General features: G+C 40.7%; 2 protein-coding genes across 2 annotated transcripts in view; both read left to right on the forward strand.

Annotated features, from left to right (window-relative positions):
- Positions 1-4,018: 4,018 nt before the first annotated feature.
- LOC124003369 (guanine nucleotide exchange factor MSS4-like) lies at positions 4,019-6,028 on the forward strand. The gene is made up of 2 exons (XM_046311552.1): positions 4,019-4,509; positions 4,807-6,028. Exons 1-2 carry the CDS (start codon positions 4,357-4,359, stop codon positions 5,053-5,055), a joined length of 402 nt encoding a protein of 133 aa, XP_046167508.1. The 5' UTR covers positions 4,019-4,356; the 3' UTR covers positions 5,056-6,028.
- A 1,871-nt stretch (positions 6,029-7,899) lies between these two features.
- LOC124003024 (lysine-specific demethylase 5B-B-like) overlaps positions 7,900-14,761 on the forward strand; it is a 35,447-nt gene continuing 28,585 nt past the window's right edge. The window contains exons 1-2 of the mRNA XM_046310965.1: positions 7,900-8,026; positions 8,450-8,625. Coding sequence (XP_046166921.1) covers positions 8,473-8,625 — 153 coding nt within the window. The 5' untranslated portion in view covers positions 7,900-8,026; positions 8,450-8,472. The remainder of the gene's footprint in view (positions 8,027-8,449; positions 8,626-14,761) is intronic.

Below are 14,761 nucleotides of genomic sequence, written 5' to 3' on the forward strand. Positions count from 1 at the left end.
TTGATTCTAGGCTCAAAATGGCCAGAAACAAAGCACTTTCTTCTGAATCTCGACAATCTATTCTAGTTCTGAGACATGAAGGCTATTCCATGCGAGAAATTGGCAAGAAACTGAAGATCTCGTACAACGCTGTGTACTACTCCCTTCACAGAACAGCTGGCTCTAACCAGAATATAAAGAGGAGTGGGAGGCCCCGGTGCACAACTGAGCAAGAGGACAAGTACATTAGAGTATCTAGTTTGAGAAACAGACGCCTCACAAGTCCTCAACTGGCAGCTTCATTAAATATTACCCACAAAACAAGTCTCAACGTCAACAGTAAAGAGGAGACTCTGAGATACTGGCCTTCTAGGCAGAGTTGCAAAGAAAAAGCCATATCTCAGACTGGCCAATAGAAATAAAATATTAAGATAGGCAAAAGAACACAGACACCGGACAGTGGAAGAATGTAAAAAAAAGTGTTAAGGACAGACGAAGGCTGTAATTGCTGAAAATTGAGAATTCTTTGACAAAAGCATTGTTTGAAGGGCACAATTATTTTTTTCAATTAAAATTCAATATTTATAACCTTGTCAACGTCTTGACTGTATTTCCTATTCATTTTGCAACTAATTTCATGTATGTTTTCATGGAAAACAAGGACATTTCTAAGGGTACCCCAAACTTTTGAATGGTAGTGTGTGTGTGTGTGTGTGTGTGTGTGTGTGTGTGTGTGTGTGTGTGTGTGTGTGTGTGTGTGTGTGTGTGTGTGTGTGTGTGTGTGTGTGTGTGTGTGTGTGTGTGTATATATGTGTGTGTGGGTATGTATGATCTAAGCAAAGTTGGTTCCTGTTTCAGTCATGTATTTGGTCACGTTCTGGTGAGTGAAACAAAAACACCCTAATGATTGGTAGACAATAGAGCTGATGGCTGCAGGATGAAGTTGGTGAAAAGTAACTGCAGAAACTTGCAGTCAAAACTTCATGACCTTTGATTACATGTCTTTTCATGCGGTTGACATGTAGCCTCAAGTTGGACAATTTTATCCCCATAATCCAACACACTTTGAAGGGTGTTGGTCACCACAAAAGTGATCCACTCGAACATGCCCAATAACAAGGCATTCTGCCTTATCCCAAGGGTTCTCAGCTAAAAGCACCGCTTGCTGGTGGGACCATGTGAACTACAATCCGACGCTCTGTTTTAACATTCAGAAATCATCACTTGTGATATGGTTTTTGAAACATATGGAACTTATCTTTTATATCAGCGAGAGCAGGTGTTTGAGCACGCTAGATAGCTAATTAGCACAGGTGGTCGTCTCCACTGAGGTCTCCCTCCAACTTTCAATGTGGCACCATCGAAGGATGTCACCTACCAACAAGTCAATTCGTCAAATTTCTGCCCTGTTAGAGCTTCCCCGGTCAACTATAAGTGCTGTTATTGTGAAGTGAAAACGTCTTGGAGCAACAACTGCTCAGCCGCAAATTGATAGGCCACAAAAGCTCACAGAATGGGAGAGCTGAGTAGAGCATAAAAAAATGTCTACCCACGGTTGCAACGCTCACTTCCAAGTTCCAAACTGCAAGCTTCATGAAATGGGTTTCTATGGCAGAGTAGCCATGGAAAGAGTCGGCTGGAGTGGTGTAAAGCTCGCCGCCATTGGACTATGGAGCAGCGGAAGCGCATTCTCTGGAGTGGAGTGATGAATCAGGCTACTGGCACTTTCCTGTGCCAGTAGCACAGGAAAGTGCCAGTAGCCTGATGTGCACAAAGCGAAGTCCATATGTAACTGATGTGAAATGGCTAGCTAGTTAGTGGGGTGTGCGCTAATAGTGTTTCAATCGGTGACGTCACTTGCTCGGAGACCTTGAAGTAGTTGTTCCCCTTGCTCTGCAAGGGCCGCAACTTTTGTGGAGCGATGGGTAACGATGCTTCGAGCGTGGCTGTTGTCAATGTGTGCAAAGGGTCCCTGGTTCGGGGCGAGGAGTGGCACGGAAGCTATACTGTTACACATACAGAAATGGTTTGTTGAGATCGGTGTGGAAGAACTGTCGTTCTCAACTAATATCAAGGCGGTGGCCCGTTCCTGTAGGTTCATGCTCTACAACATCCGCAGAGTACGACCCTGCCTCACACAGGAAGCGGCGCAGGTCCTAATCCAGGCACTTGTCATCTCCCGTCTGGATTACTGCAACTCGCTGTTGGCTGGGCTCCCTGCCTGTGCCATTAAACCCCTACAACTCATCCAGAACGCCGCAGCCCGTCTAGTGTTCAACCTTCCCAAGTTCTCTCACGTCACCCCGCTCCTCCGCTCTCTCCACTGGCTTCCAGTTGAAGCTCGCATCCGCTACAAGACCATGGTGCTTGCCTACGGAGCTGTGAGGGGAACGGCACCTCAGTACCTCCAGGCTCTGATCAGGCCCTACACCCAAATAAGGGCACTGCGTTCATCCACCTCTGGCCTGCTCGCCTCCCTACCACTGAGGAAGTACAGTTCCCGCTCAGCTCAGTCAAAACTGTTCGCTGCTCTGGCTCCCCAATGGTGGAACAAACTCCCTCACGACGCCAGGACAGCGGAGTCAATCACCACCTTCCGGAGACACCTGAAACCCCACCTCTTTAAGGAATACCTAGGATAGGATAAAGTAATCCTTCTCACCCCCCTTAAAATATTTAGATGCACTATTGTAAAGTGGTTGTTCCACTGGATGTCATAAGGTGAATGCACCAATTTGTAAGTCGCTCTGGATAAGAGCGTCTGCTAAATGACTTAAATGTAAATGTAAATGTAACTTGACTGGCCTGCACAGAGCCCTGACCTCAACTCCTTTGGGATTAATTGGAACGCCGACTGCGAGCCAGGCCTAATCACCCAACATCAGTGCCGACCTCACTAAAGCTCTTGTGGCTGAATGGAAGCAAGTCCTCACAGCAATGTTCCAACTTCCAGTGGAAAGCCTTCCCAGAAGAGTGGAGGCTGTTATAGTAGCAAGGGGGGGGACCAACTCCATATCAATGTCCATGCTTTTGGAAAGAGATTTTCGATAATAAGGTGTCCACATTATTTTGGTCATGTAGTGTATCTGGTCAGTATATCTATCCTCTTTGGGTATAGGTCCTCACTTCTGTATTTTTAAAAATCTTCAATGAGGTTTAACAACAATTGGCATCCAATAAATGTTGCATTACCCACCACCTATTAGACTGGAGTACAACTCCCTTAGAATTTGCTTGAAAAAATAAATAAACAAATACCATCTAACACAACACTCACAAAAAAATAAAGTAACAAAAAAATAACATCACCCTACTCCACTATTTAAATCTATTTAGTCCTACTTCAGGCCAACGACCTGAAAGGATGAGACACCACCACTTAACACCCTGTAACTCTCGCAAATACCCCTCTGCAGCTGCCACCACAACCTCCATTTTCTGCGACTAAATGTCCATCCCTAAAGTACAGTTGATAACCATTGCTATAAATGCTAAAAATCAAATCTTACTGAAACATATATCACTTGTTGGCCTCTGTACTGTACTGATACAGATCTACTACTCACACCACTCTACATTCTTCATCGCCTCAGCATATGAAAACGTTTGCACTACTCTAACCTCAACCTGCCTCTCTCGCACGGGACCTGTCTGTCTTTCGGAAACAAGCGCTTTAGTATGGAGATATGGCCGTGTGGGAACACTAAGCCTAACGAACGATTTATTGCAGTATCAGCCACATTCAGGCATGTTATATATTGTTGACCTCACTCTAACGAATTGGTCAACTGTGTGGATATGATTATTTCTGTCACAAGGGTCAGTCTGTTTTGATCTTATCCTAAGTAAATTAAATCTAATTGTTTGAACCATATTTGAGTTATAGTAGACTTATTGTTTCCCTGAAATATTATCTTAGTGTTTAGATGAAATTACATTATTGAATTGGTTTTATCTCTAGATAAAGAACAATAAAGCAGCAGTTATTTTAACGTCTTACACGACGGAGGAACGTTCTAATTTAACGATGTGGTTTCCGAACGGAAGTTTCAGCGGGTGCACACTGTCCCGCAATGCTTGTTGTTTGATATAGCCGAGTGTTTTAAATACAATTTAGTTACATTATTTGTACTGCCGTGTAGTAGTACTTTAGGCGTACTCTAGCCATTATTTCTTATGGTTGTTAAGCAATAAGGCCAATGAAGTTCGCATTAGCCGATAATAGCTAGCTAGTTGGGTACTGTTTGCTGGTAAGGCAGGCTAGACGAATTGTTGCAAAAAAATATATAGAGCAGTAGTTCGACTATAGCTAACGATCTTAGCATTAGCTTTATAGTGTACTATAGACACATAAGTTGCCTTCTATTCGCGTTTAACATGGACAACCACGAACAGTGCTCTCCCTCTGAAGGATGCGCCGACCGGTCTACGCTGGTGTCAGAGGATGGAAAGAATATCAAATCAGTTTTGTGCCAACGTTGTGGATCAAAGGTCCTCTGCCCAGGGGTGGCGGTGATTGCAGAGAAGGAGGTAAGGTTCACCTCAGACAGGAGTAACCCCAAAATATAAATGACCTAAAATGACAAGTTATTTCATTAATAAGTGAAGTATTTTCCTATCCGAATGAACATTCATCATAGTTGCTTTGTTTTCAGAATAGTGCAATGTCTAACCACCACCTAATGAACGAAATGATATTGTGCAATTTGCTATGCCATGATTTGACTAAATGTCAGGGAGTGGAATATCACTTCTGTTAATCTATTCATATTAAGGCTCATTGACATGATGAATCTTGTCTTTTATTTCCTCCCCAATATGCACCAGCTGTTCCTTCCCGCAATGAGGAAGAAGACTACTATCACCCAATCAGAGGGATCCGTGGATGGGGACAAACTGACTGCCCACTGGTTAGTCGATGATATGTACACCTTTGAGAATGTGGGCTTCACCAAAGACGTGGGGAGAATCAAGTACCTAATTTGTGCAGACTGTGAGATTGGACCCATTGGCTGGCACTGCCTGGATGACAAAAAGAGCTTCTATGTTGCATTGGAAAGAGTCAATCATGCCTAGTGTTGTCCATAGTGAGAAACTGAGGAAACATGAGAAGAGTGTACAATTTGGAACTGAAGGACAAGACGGACCAACACGAATGTTGGCCATGCGCAGTAGATTATCTTCTGGGTGTCGGCGGACAGTGTCGATTCAGCATGTAGAATCGTTGGGAAATTAACAGAAAATGACGGCCAATGTTCTGTGGTCAGAGGCAATAGACTGGTCACCCGCTGGAATAGGCGACATTGGTGTTGGTCTGTCTTGTCCGTAACTCTTTACTCCTTCTCTTTCCCCTTCTGGCTGGTGCTGGATGCTTTCTCTGTGTTATGATGACTCCTTAATTCAGCAAGGCCAAACTTTCACTTCTATCCCTTTTTGTTCTCTACTGATAACAATGGTATTGATGTGGTTCTCTAGACACACATCTGTCTTTAAAGTTGTTATTCAATCTAATATTCAATCAATATTCTGGTGTTATGCTTTGGTCTGAGGCTAACCCTACAGCCTCAGCTGAATTTAATTGTTTGTATAGGCCGAATGATTACTTTCTACTTCTGAAATATTAATACTTATTGAATATGGTAATATGAAATTATGTGCAGCATTTTAACCTGTTAGTGTGCTTATCCACTTGGCACACCCTTCACCTTGCATGTTGAATAATGGGAGTGTTTGTATTTGATGTGTACTCTAGGCATTTGTTGCTGATTCACTTCAAGTGTTCTGTCTGTTGATATACCACATTGGCTTTGAAGGCTGCTCTCTGCTGCCTTGTTTCGCTCTTCTATTGCCAGCTGACTCCATTAGATCTCTACAGTACATGCTCATCATGTTCCGGCATTTATTCAGTTTCATCTGCATTAAGGACTGAATTACTCTTGGCTTCACTATGTGACCTATTGATCATGCATTTCACTTCTCTTGCTCTGCACCCAAGCATTTTTGATGCTCTTCTAAACCTTTAACTCATTAAAATAAAACGTATCACTCAGTTCTGTGCTTTTTGACCAGTTTGTGAGTTCAAGGATAGAGTACACCCTCATTGATGTAATTGTATGGGAAATAGGAAGTCAGTACTGGTAGCGCAAAACCCCCTGTGGTTGATGGAAATATTTGGGATTAATTATTTTTATTATACTTTCATTGGACAGTCGCTACGGGACAGATTTATCTAACTTAAACATGTTCACTAATTGCTTCAAGTAGCCTATTGTTTTTATTTATTGCATAGCTTGCCAGTTTTACATGTGCACTGAGTGCACAAAACATTAGGATTAGATGTCGACCGATTATGTTTTTTCAACGCCGATGCCGATTATTGGAGGACCAAAAAAGCCAATACCGATTAATCGGACGATATAAAAAAATAAAAAAAAATAAAAAAATTAGATATATATTTAATATATACTTTAACATTTTTTAAAATTTGTAATAATGACAATTACAACGATACTGAATGAACACTTATTTTAACTTAATATAATACATTAAATCAATTTAGCCTCATGTAAATAATGAAACGTGTTCAATTTGGTTTAAATAATGCAAAAACAAAGTGTTGGAGAAGAAAGTAAAAGTGCAATATGTGCTATGTAAGAAAGCTAATGTTTCAGTTCCTTGCTCAGAACCTGAGAACATATGAAAGCTGGTGGTTCCTTTTAACATGAGTCTTCAATATTCCCAGGTAAGAAGTTTTAGGTTGTAGTTATTATAGGACTATTTATTTTTTATTTCACCTTTATTTAACCAGGTAGGCTAGTTGAGAATAAGTTCTCATTTGCAACTGCGACCTAGCCAAGATAAAGCGTAGCAATTCGACACATACAACAACACAGAGTTACACATGGAATAAACAAAACATACAGTCAATAATACAGTAGAACAAAAGAAAACAAATAGTCTATATACAGTGAATGCAAATGAGGTAAGTTAAGGAAATAAATAGGCCATGGTGGCGAAGTAATTACAATATAGCAATTAAACACTGAAATGGTAGATCGGCAGAAGATGAATGTGCAGGTAGAGACACTGGGGTGCAAAGGAGCAAAATAAATAAATAAATACCAGTATGGAGATGAGGTAGGTAGGTAGATGGGCTGTTTACAGATGGGCTATGTACAGGTGCAGTGATCTGTAAGCTGCTCTGACAGCTGGTGCTTAAAGCTAGTGAGGGAGATGTGAGTCTCCAGCTTCAGAGATTTTTGCAATTCTTTCCAGTCATGGGCAGCAGAGAACTGGAAGGAAAGACGACCAAAGGGGGAATTGGCTTTTTTTTAAACTAACTGTAGCCTGTCAGTTGCTCTGCACAATTCATGTCAGTCTCCTTTATCGTTTTTCATCAATGACCCATTTTCAACCGGTGGCCTGCTGTTGGCTGGATGTCCTTTGGGTGGTGGACCCTTCTTGAGACACACAGGAAACTGTTGAGCATGAAACTCAGTAGCGCTGCAGTTCTTGACATACTCAAACCAGTGCGCCTGGCACCTACTACCATATCCTGTTCAAAGGCACGTACATATTTTGTCCTGCACTTTCACCCTCTGAATGATGCAGGTACACAATCCTTATTTAACCTGTCTCCCCTTCACCTACACTGATTGAAGTGGATTTAACAAGTGACAACAGTAAGGCATAATAGCTATCACCCAGTCAGCAGCATGGAAAGAACGGGTGTTTTTATGTTTTGTACACTCAGTGTATCTCTGGCCCTCGTCTCCGCAACCTACTGCCACCAGAATTCAAGGAATGCCACCCAATCAACGAGCCCACCGAGTCCATTTAATAAACAAGTCCCGGTCACCAAAAGGATTTAGTATGAATGCGCTCATCTTTTTTGCCACTAGAGTGCATAACTCAAAAGGTAGCATATACATTTGTGTACTATAAACTGAAGAAAGAAGAATAAAACATGTTTTTTTGCCTATTTATTGGTTTTATTAACTATATAAATACAATTATTTTCTTGGTCGGACCAATTAAATTACAAACGGTAGGTTGTGTACACCGTATTTTCATTGCGTGTATTTTTTTTATTTATTGTTTACTGACCATTTGTTTCTTATTTGCAACAATCCGTTGAGATTTTGGTTGCTATAAGTACATTCTAGTCATTTAGTGCATTGATAATGCGACCGTTTTGTATTTAAACTCCCAAAATGGCATGCCACGATTGAAGCTACCGTGGGTAGTTATTTATTTAAAAAAATAATAATAAAAATTTCGAATGTTTTGTAGCTGGTCTGTGTGTGTGGGGGGTTCTCTACTTTTTTAAGCGGAAGTAGGTGCTGTTCCCCGACCAGATAATGCGAGTGAGACTTCAATGAGTGAGTGGTGATGTTCTTAATTGACCGAGTTAAAGGGTGCAGTTCTTCAAAGACAGCTTTCATTGAACTTTAATACGTGCAACTCGCAGCTATTTAGAACGAAGATGCAACGATGACCCAGCTTCGGACCAACGAATTCATTGCTCCACCAGAGTGTCCTGTTTTTGAGCCCAGTTGGGAGGAATTTGCCGACCCATTTGCGTATATCAACAAAATACGGCCTATTGCAGAGAAAACGGGCATCTGCAAGGTCCGACCGCCAAAGGTGAGTGTCTTTAATCAGTGTAGCATTTCAAACTCCTGCTTAAACATTTTCTAAAGGTTGTTGGTGACATTTTTAGTCGTTTACTTATCTTTTTAGACAGATTTTCAACATGGCGGCTTGAGTTGAATTGCCAGCTTCTTCTGTGTATGTGTGCCTCTGTGTGTATATTATGTGTGTGCGTGTATACGCACGCGCCCAGTGATCTATGTGCGAACAGACGCGCGACAAAATTCTAATAAAGTATCGCCTATGTTCCAGAGAGTACGTTACATTGTATGTGAAGGGATCTTTAGAGGCTATTGGTCAAATGGATGGGTGAAAAGGTTGCTTAACCTTTCTCTTCCTGGGAGTTGTACATTGTGAAATGACAGGGAAATAAAGACATTTTACCAAGTCACTTTAATGCCTTCCAGTTTATCAATAAAATGTTCTACTGTGAAATTGGAAGGTATTTATAAAATATCCTTCCATACTGCTTTTTATATCGACTTGTATTGACCTCACAATGTTTTGATGCTAGATTGTCATGATGCACGTAACCGTCACACGGCAATCTAGATTATTTGATAACTGGTAGTGGGGCTGATTTAGAGGCCTGTCTATATTGATGTTGTAGGCCTGTCTTCTACCTTGGTAATGCCATCCATGTTGTCTTTGTGGTAGTGGGTGTGTTTTAAAAGCTGGATTGTGTGTGCAAACCAAGTGAGTTTAACAGTTCAACACTATTACATAATAATCGGTGGCAAGTAGCCTAGCGGTAAAAGCGTTGATCCTGTAATCTAAAGGTTGCTTGTGTGAAAAATATGTCGATGTGCCCTTGAGCAAGGCATTTAACCCTAATTACTCCATGGTCGCCTTTTGATAATGTCTGACCCCGGTGGTGACCTCACTCTCCAAGGGTGTCTTGGAGTTGGGATATGCAAAAACACATTTTCTATTTTACACATGTATAATTAAGCAATCAAGCCTGAGGGGCTGTGGTATATTGCCAATATACCATGGCAAAGGGCTGTTCTTAGGCATGATGCAAGGCAGCCTTTAGCCGTGGTCAATTGGCCATATGTCACAAATCCCGAGGTGCCTTATTGCTGTTATTAACTGGTTACCATCGTAATTAGCAGTAAAAATAAATGTTTCGTCATACCTGTGGTATACGGTCTGATATACCACAACTGTCAGCCAATCACCATTCAGGGCTCGAACCACCCAGTGTATAATACATTTGTACATGTGTGAAAACTGACAAATATAACCACTAACCAAATTATTAATCAGATTTAGCTAGGGGTATTTGTTTATTCATCTGTGATTAATTTGACCCTTTTTCTAATGGTAACCCAATGGTTCTTGAAGGGCTGGCCTCTGAACATTCGTTATCATAACAAATTCCTCTATGTAGCCTATGGTAATAACTTTTACTGGTGTATGCATGCATTATTGCTGTCGTTTGCAATAAAACATATTACTACAAGAGTTGATAGTAGTTGATTAAACATAACAATTTGGGTAACACTTTACATAAGTAGTTAAACCTATTTGTTAATACTGTAGTTGCACTTTGTAGACCTATTAGTCAGTTTATAGCCTAATTGAGTTGATTGTTTTATTAGACCACATAATCGGGACTGTCCCTCATACCACTGGTGTAATATCAAAATATTCTCATTGACAATCAATTACTAAAATACTATGCAACAACAATGTTGTACACCTACAATAACCTAAATGTAAACTTTGAGAAACCAAGGCAACCTCTTTATGCATTAACATTGTTTACCAGCACATTGTTTAGTCCCCACCATTGGTGCTGTATTATATAAACCCATTTGTCCCACTCTGTACAGTCAACAGTGCTGTTTTCACTTTGCTTCTTAATATAAATCTGTTCTATAATTACACTATTAGTCTGTTTCTTACATCTGCAAACAGCTAGTCTTTTTTCTTAGCAAGTTGGGCCTAAATGTTGTTAGCTGCTAATCGCTAATGTACTGAGTCAGAGCAAATGTTCATGTATATATTTTTATTTGACCTTTATTTAACCAGGTAGGCCAGTTGAGAACAAGTTCTCATTTGCAACAGCATCCTAGCCAAGATAAAGCAAAGCAGTGCGAGACAAACACAATGTTACGCATGGAATAAACAAATGTACAGTCAATAACACAATAGAGAAGTCTATATACAGTGTGTGCAAATGTAGTAAGATTAGGGAGGTAAGGCAAAAAATAGGCCATAGTGGTGAAATAATTACAATTTAGCAATTAAACACTGGAGTGATAGATATGCAGAAGATGAATATGCAAGTAGAGATACTGGGCTGCAAAGGTTCAAAATATAAATAACAATATGAGGTAGTTGGGTGGGCTATTTACAGATGGGCTATGTACAGGTGCTATGATCGGTAAGCTTCTCTGACAGCTGATGCTTAAAGTTAGGGAGATATTAGACTCCAGCTTCAGTGTTTTTAGTTCCAGTCATTGGCAGCAGAGAACTGGAAGGAGAGGCGGCCAAAGGAGGAGTTTGCTTTGGGGATGACCAGTGAAATATACCTGCTGGAGCGCGTGCTACGGGTGGGTGCTGCTATGGTGACCAGACATATTACCTCAAATGTAATTGGCTATACAGTCTGATAATACCAGTGATGGTGTAGATCTACATCAGAATGTTTGTGCGACACTTATCTTCTAAATCAAAGAAGAATACGTAAAGCAAGAATGTTTGCTACATGAAGTAGCTAAAACAAAACATTCAGGAGGACCGAGCATGCCCACATTCTCATCAACAGGGTTGTAGTGGAGCAGGTTGAGAGCTTAAGTTTCCTTGGTGTCTACATCACCAACAAACTAACATGGTCCAAGCACACCAAGACAGTCGTAAAGAGGGCACAACAAAATCTATTCCCCCTCAGGAGACTGAAAGGATTTGGCATGGGTCCTCAGGTCCTCAAAAAGTTCTACAGCTGCACCATCAAGAGCATCCTGACTGGTTGCATCACTGCCTGGTATGGCAACTGCTGCGCCTCCGATTGCAAAGCACTACAGAGGGTAGTGCGTACGGCCCAGTACATCACTGGGGCCAAGCTTCCTGACGTCCAGGACCTCTATACTAGGCGGTGTCAGAGGAAGGCCCAAAAAATTGTCAGACTCCAGCCACCCTGGTCATAGACTGTTCTCTCTGCTACTGCACAGCAAGCGGTTCACTGTAAGGTGAAGTAGACCTGTTGTATTAGGAGCATGTGACAGATCAAATTTGATTTTGATTTCAATGTTGCTAAAGATTACAGGGTACCTTAAACACAAAAACTCCTCTCTGGCATTTTCATAACAAACATTGTATTCAAAGTGCCCACTATTGTATTCTAACTAGAGCATTAGAACATTCTTTATATCCCATGATTCCATGACTGTTGAAAATGCAGAAATGGAAAATTATTTTTTTATTGTTAAAAAAATAAATAATCATTTGAACAGTATAAAACAATCAGAATAAAGACCCATTGAAATCCCATAGAATATACAGTATGTGTTGCCACCCTAGGGTTCCACACTTCTCATAAAGCAAATTTAGAAATTTTACTATTCAAAATCAAAATGACGTCCAATTTAATTTTTATACCGTGATATATTGGCAAAATCGCAGAGCCCTAATTTATCTTGGAAAAAGTCTCTCTCGATTGACTCGCTTGCACAGCAATCGTGTCATTGGATTTTTTTGTTTGTTCTTACAGCTCTGTATTATTATTTAATATTTTGAAATCTGATCCAGATCACAACTGTCTACTATAGGTAGTCTGATGGCTGAATTTGGATTGTTGTTCAGAGGATGGAAATTGTTTGTACGGAATGGGAGGGCTTAAGCAGTGGGCCTGCCTGTTGTCATAGCTCCACTACTCCACAAAGGGGCTGATGGAAATGCAGCCAGAGCTGTTTTCATAAACCATGTCCCCATCTGGGCTGTGCACTGCAGACTGAGCGTGCAGGGTCAAAGGGTAAGCTATGGAGGCACAATTTATGGTGCTCTCATCACCCCTCTTCCCCGGCCCCATGGGATACATATTTTTTTCCAGCTAATTTTTTTATGACTGGAGGGCACTTAGATTCGTCCACATCCCCAGCTGGTTCACTTTTCAGTTTGAAGTGACAGTTGGGTTCTCTTGTTTAGGGAGTTTGGTTTTAGGACGGATTCTTCCAAAAAGGGTTCTGTCCCATCTGTTGCTTGGGCCGAATTTACAAAATTGTTGTGAAATAGTCTGAGAGCCTCTCTATCACTTGTGTAGCCTATTTAAAATTATATTGTTCTCTATTCCTGAGTTATCATGCACATTCAAATAGGCATGCTGGCACTCTGAGATGCCACGCAAGGTCACAGTGTAGTCTCCAAAGGTAAGGATGCTATACTAGTGCACACTGAGTTTCCTGTTGATGCTTGTCAAACAGTCTCTCTCTCTCTGAACCCACTGTTTAATAGAAAATGAGGTCTGGAAATACCAACTCTACTCAGAGGGCCCATATCAAAGAAAATACTTTAAAGAAAGTCTTATGTGCATCATACTGTATTTTAACTGCTGGTCCAGTGCCCGAGATAAGACTTAGACTTTCATGGTGCATTTATGGTTTCTCAAATGTGTAGGTCTATTTATAAATAGTTGTTAATCACCAACTCTACTCAGGTGATGCTAACTATTGACAGGGTGCCCGTGTCTATTGACATTGAGTACAGTTACATGCGCACAACAATGCGATTATTGTGGATAGTCAGATTAATATAATAGTTTGATTAAAAGATTTACATGCATTTCAAGAATGGTTTCCCTAATAATCCTGTTTACAAGGACACATCTGAAATCAGGCTACCTGATAGCACTCTGTTTATTTTAATTGCAGATTTTCTACATTTATCATTCTACCACAGCGACCATGTTATTTTTGAGATGCATATTTGATTCTGAGTTACATTTAACGTTTGTGAAAACTACTTCTAAGACTCATGCATTGTTCTATTGACACTACGTGTTAATTTAAAAAATATATATTTTTTGTCTGTAATGTCTTATTTGTTATTTCAAACCCCAGCATGTTGACCACACCGCTCGTGTCGCCAAATGAATTCACACATGCATGTTATTTAATCATTGCACCCACACTGCTCGCGCGGGTTAACGAGGTCCACACTCCAGTCCCATTAGTGGTGGTAATGCACCTTAAAGTTGGATGCCATATAAAGTCCAAAAAATTTGCCTGAAGGAGGAGAGATTACAAGAAACTCTGTTAACCCCTTTATCTGTGGATTAATTGTCGGAGTAGAGGACCTTGTGCATTTTAGGTAAAATAACAACCCAATGTTTATATCCCAGGACAAATTGGCTAGCTATTGCCATAAATGTTCAATACTCTTCAACCTGCCCCAAATTAATATAGTTGGTTCAGAGTTCATTTTGATATTTCAACTTGTGTGTCCTGATTTGCGTGTGGGTGAACAAAATCAACATGTGCATGATTGCTGGTCAGATAGTGCACATGTCTGCGTGCACCATCGCAAGGATGTTTATTTTGTCCACCCACACCAGACGTGATCAGGACACACAGTTTGAAATAACAAAATTAAATCTGAACCAACTATATTAATTTGGGGACAGGTCGAAAAGTATTAAACATTTATGGTAATTTAGCTAGCTAGCTTGCTGTTAGTAGCTACTTTATCTTAAAATAGCAACCCAATGTTTATATCCTATCTGAAATGCACAAGGTCTTCAACTCTACCCTTTTATCTCTGGATTAATTGTCAGAGTTAGTTTCTTGTAATCTCTCCTCCTTCAGGCTTCTTTTTTGGACTTTAAATGATGGTTAGCATCCAACTTTAAGGTGCATTACCACCACCAACTGGACTGGAGTGTGGACCTCAGTTCATCTTTCAATCACTCACATGGGTATATGCCCCTAAAAACTAATGAGGAGATGGGAGAGGTGGGACTTGCAGCGCTTCAAACGTCACAAATAGAACCAAGTGCCTGGCTATGCAGACACTCGCGAGCAGTGTGGGTTCATAACCTTTAGTGTACATTTATTTTGCAGTGCGGTGTGGCTAGCATGTTAGACTAGCTTGTCGCTAATGGGGATCCTAATAAATGAAATCGAACTGA

This window comes from Oncorhynchus gorbuscha, linkage group LG18 (assembly GCF_021184085.1).
Source record: "Oncorhynchus gorbuscha isolate QuinsamMale2020 ecotype Even-year linkage group LG18, OgorEven_v1.0, whole genome shotgun sequence".
Taxonomy (NCBI): Eukaryota; Metazoa; Chordata; class Actinopteri; order Salmoniformes; family Salmonidae; genus Oncorhynchus; species Oncorhynchus gorbuscha.

Coding starts and splice junctions, on each gene's coding strand:
- LOC124003369 (XM_046311552.1), top strand. CDS start 4,357: ATGGACAACCACGAACAGTGCTCTCCCTCTGAAGGATGCGCCGACCGG. Junction 4,510..4,806: donor CGGTGATTGCAGAGAAGGAG/GTAAGGTTCACC, acceptor AATATGCACCAG/CTGTTCCTTCCCGCAATGAG.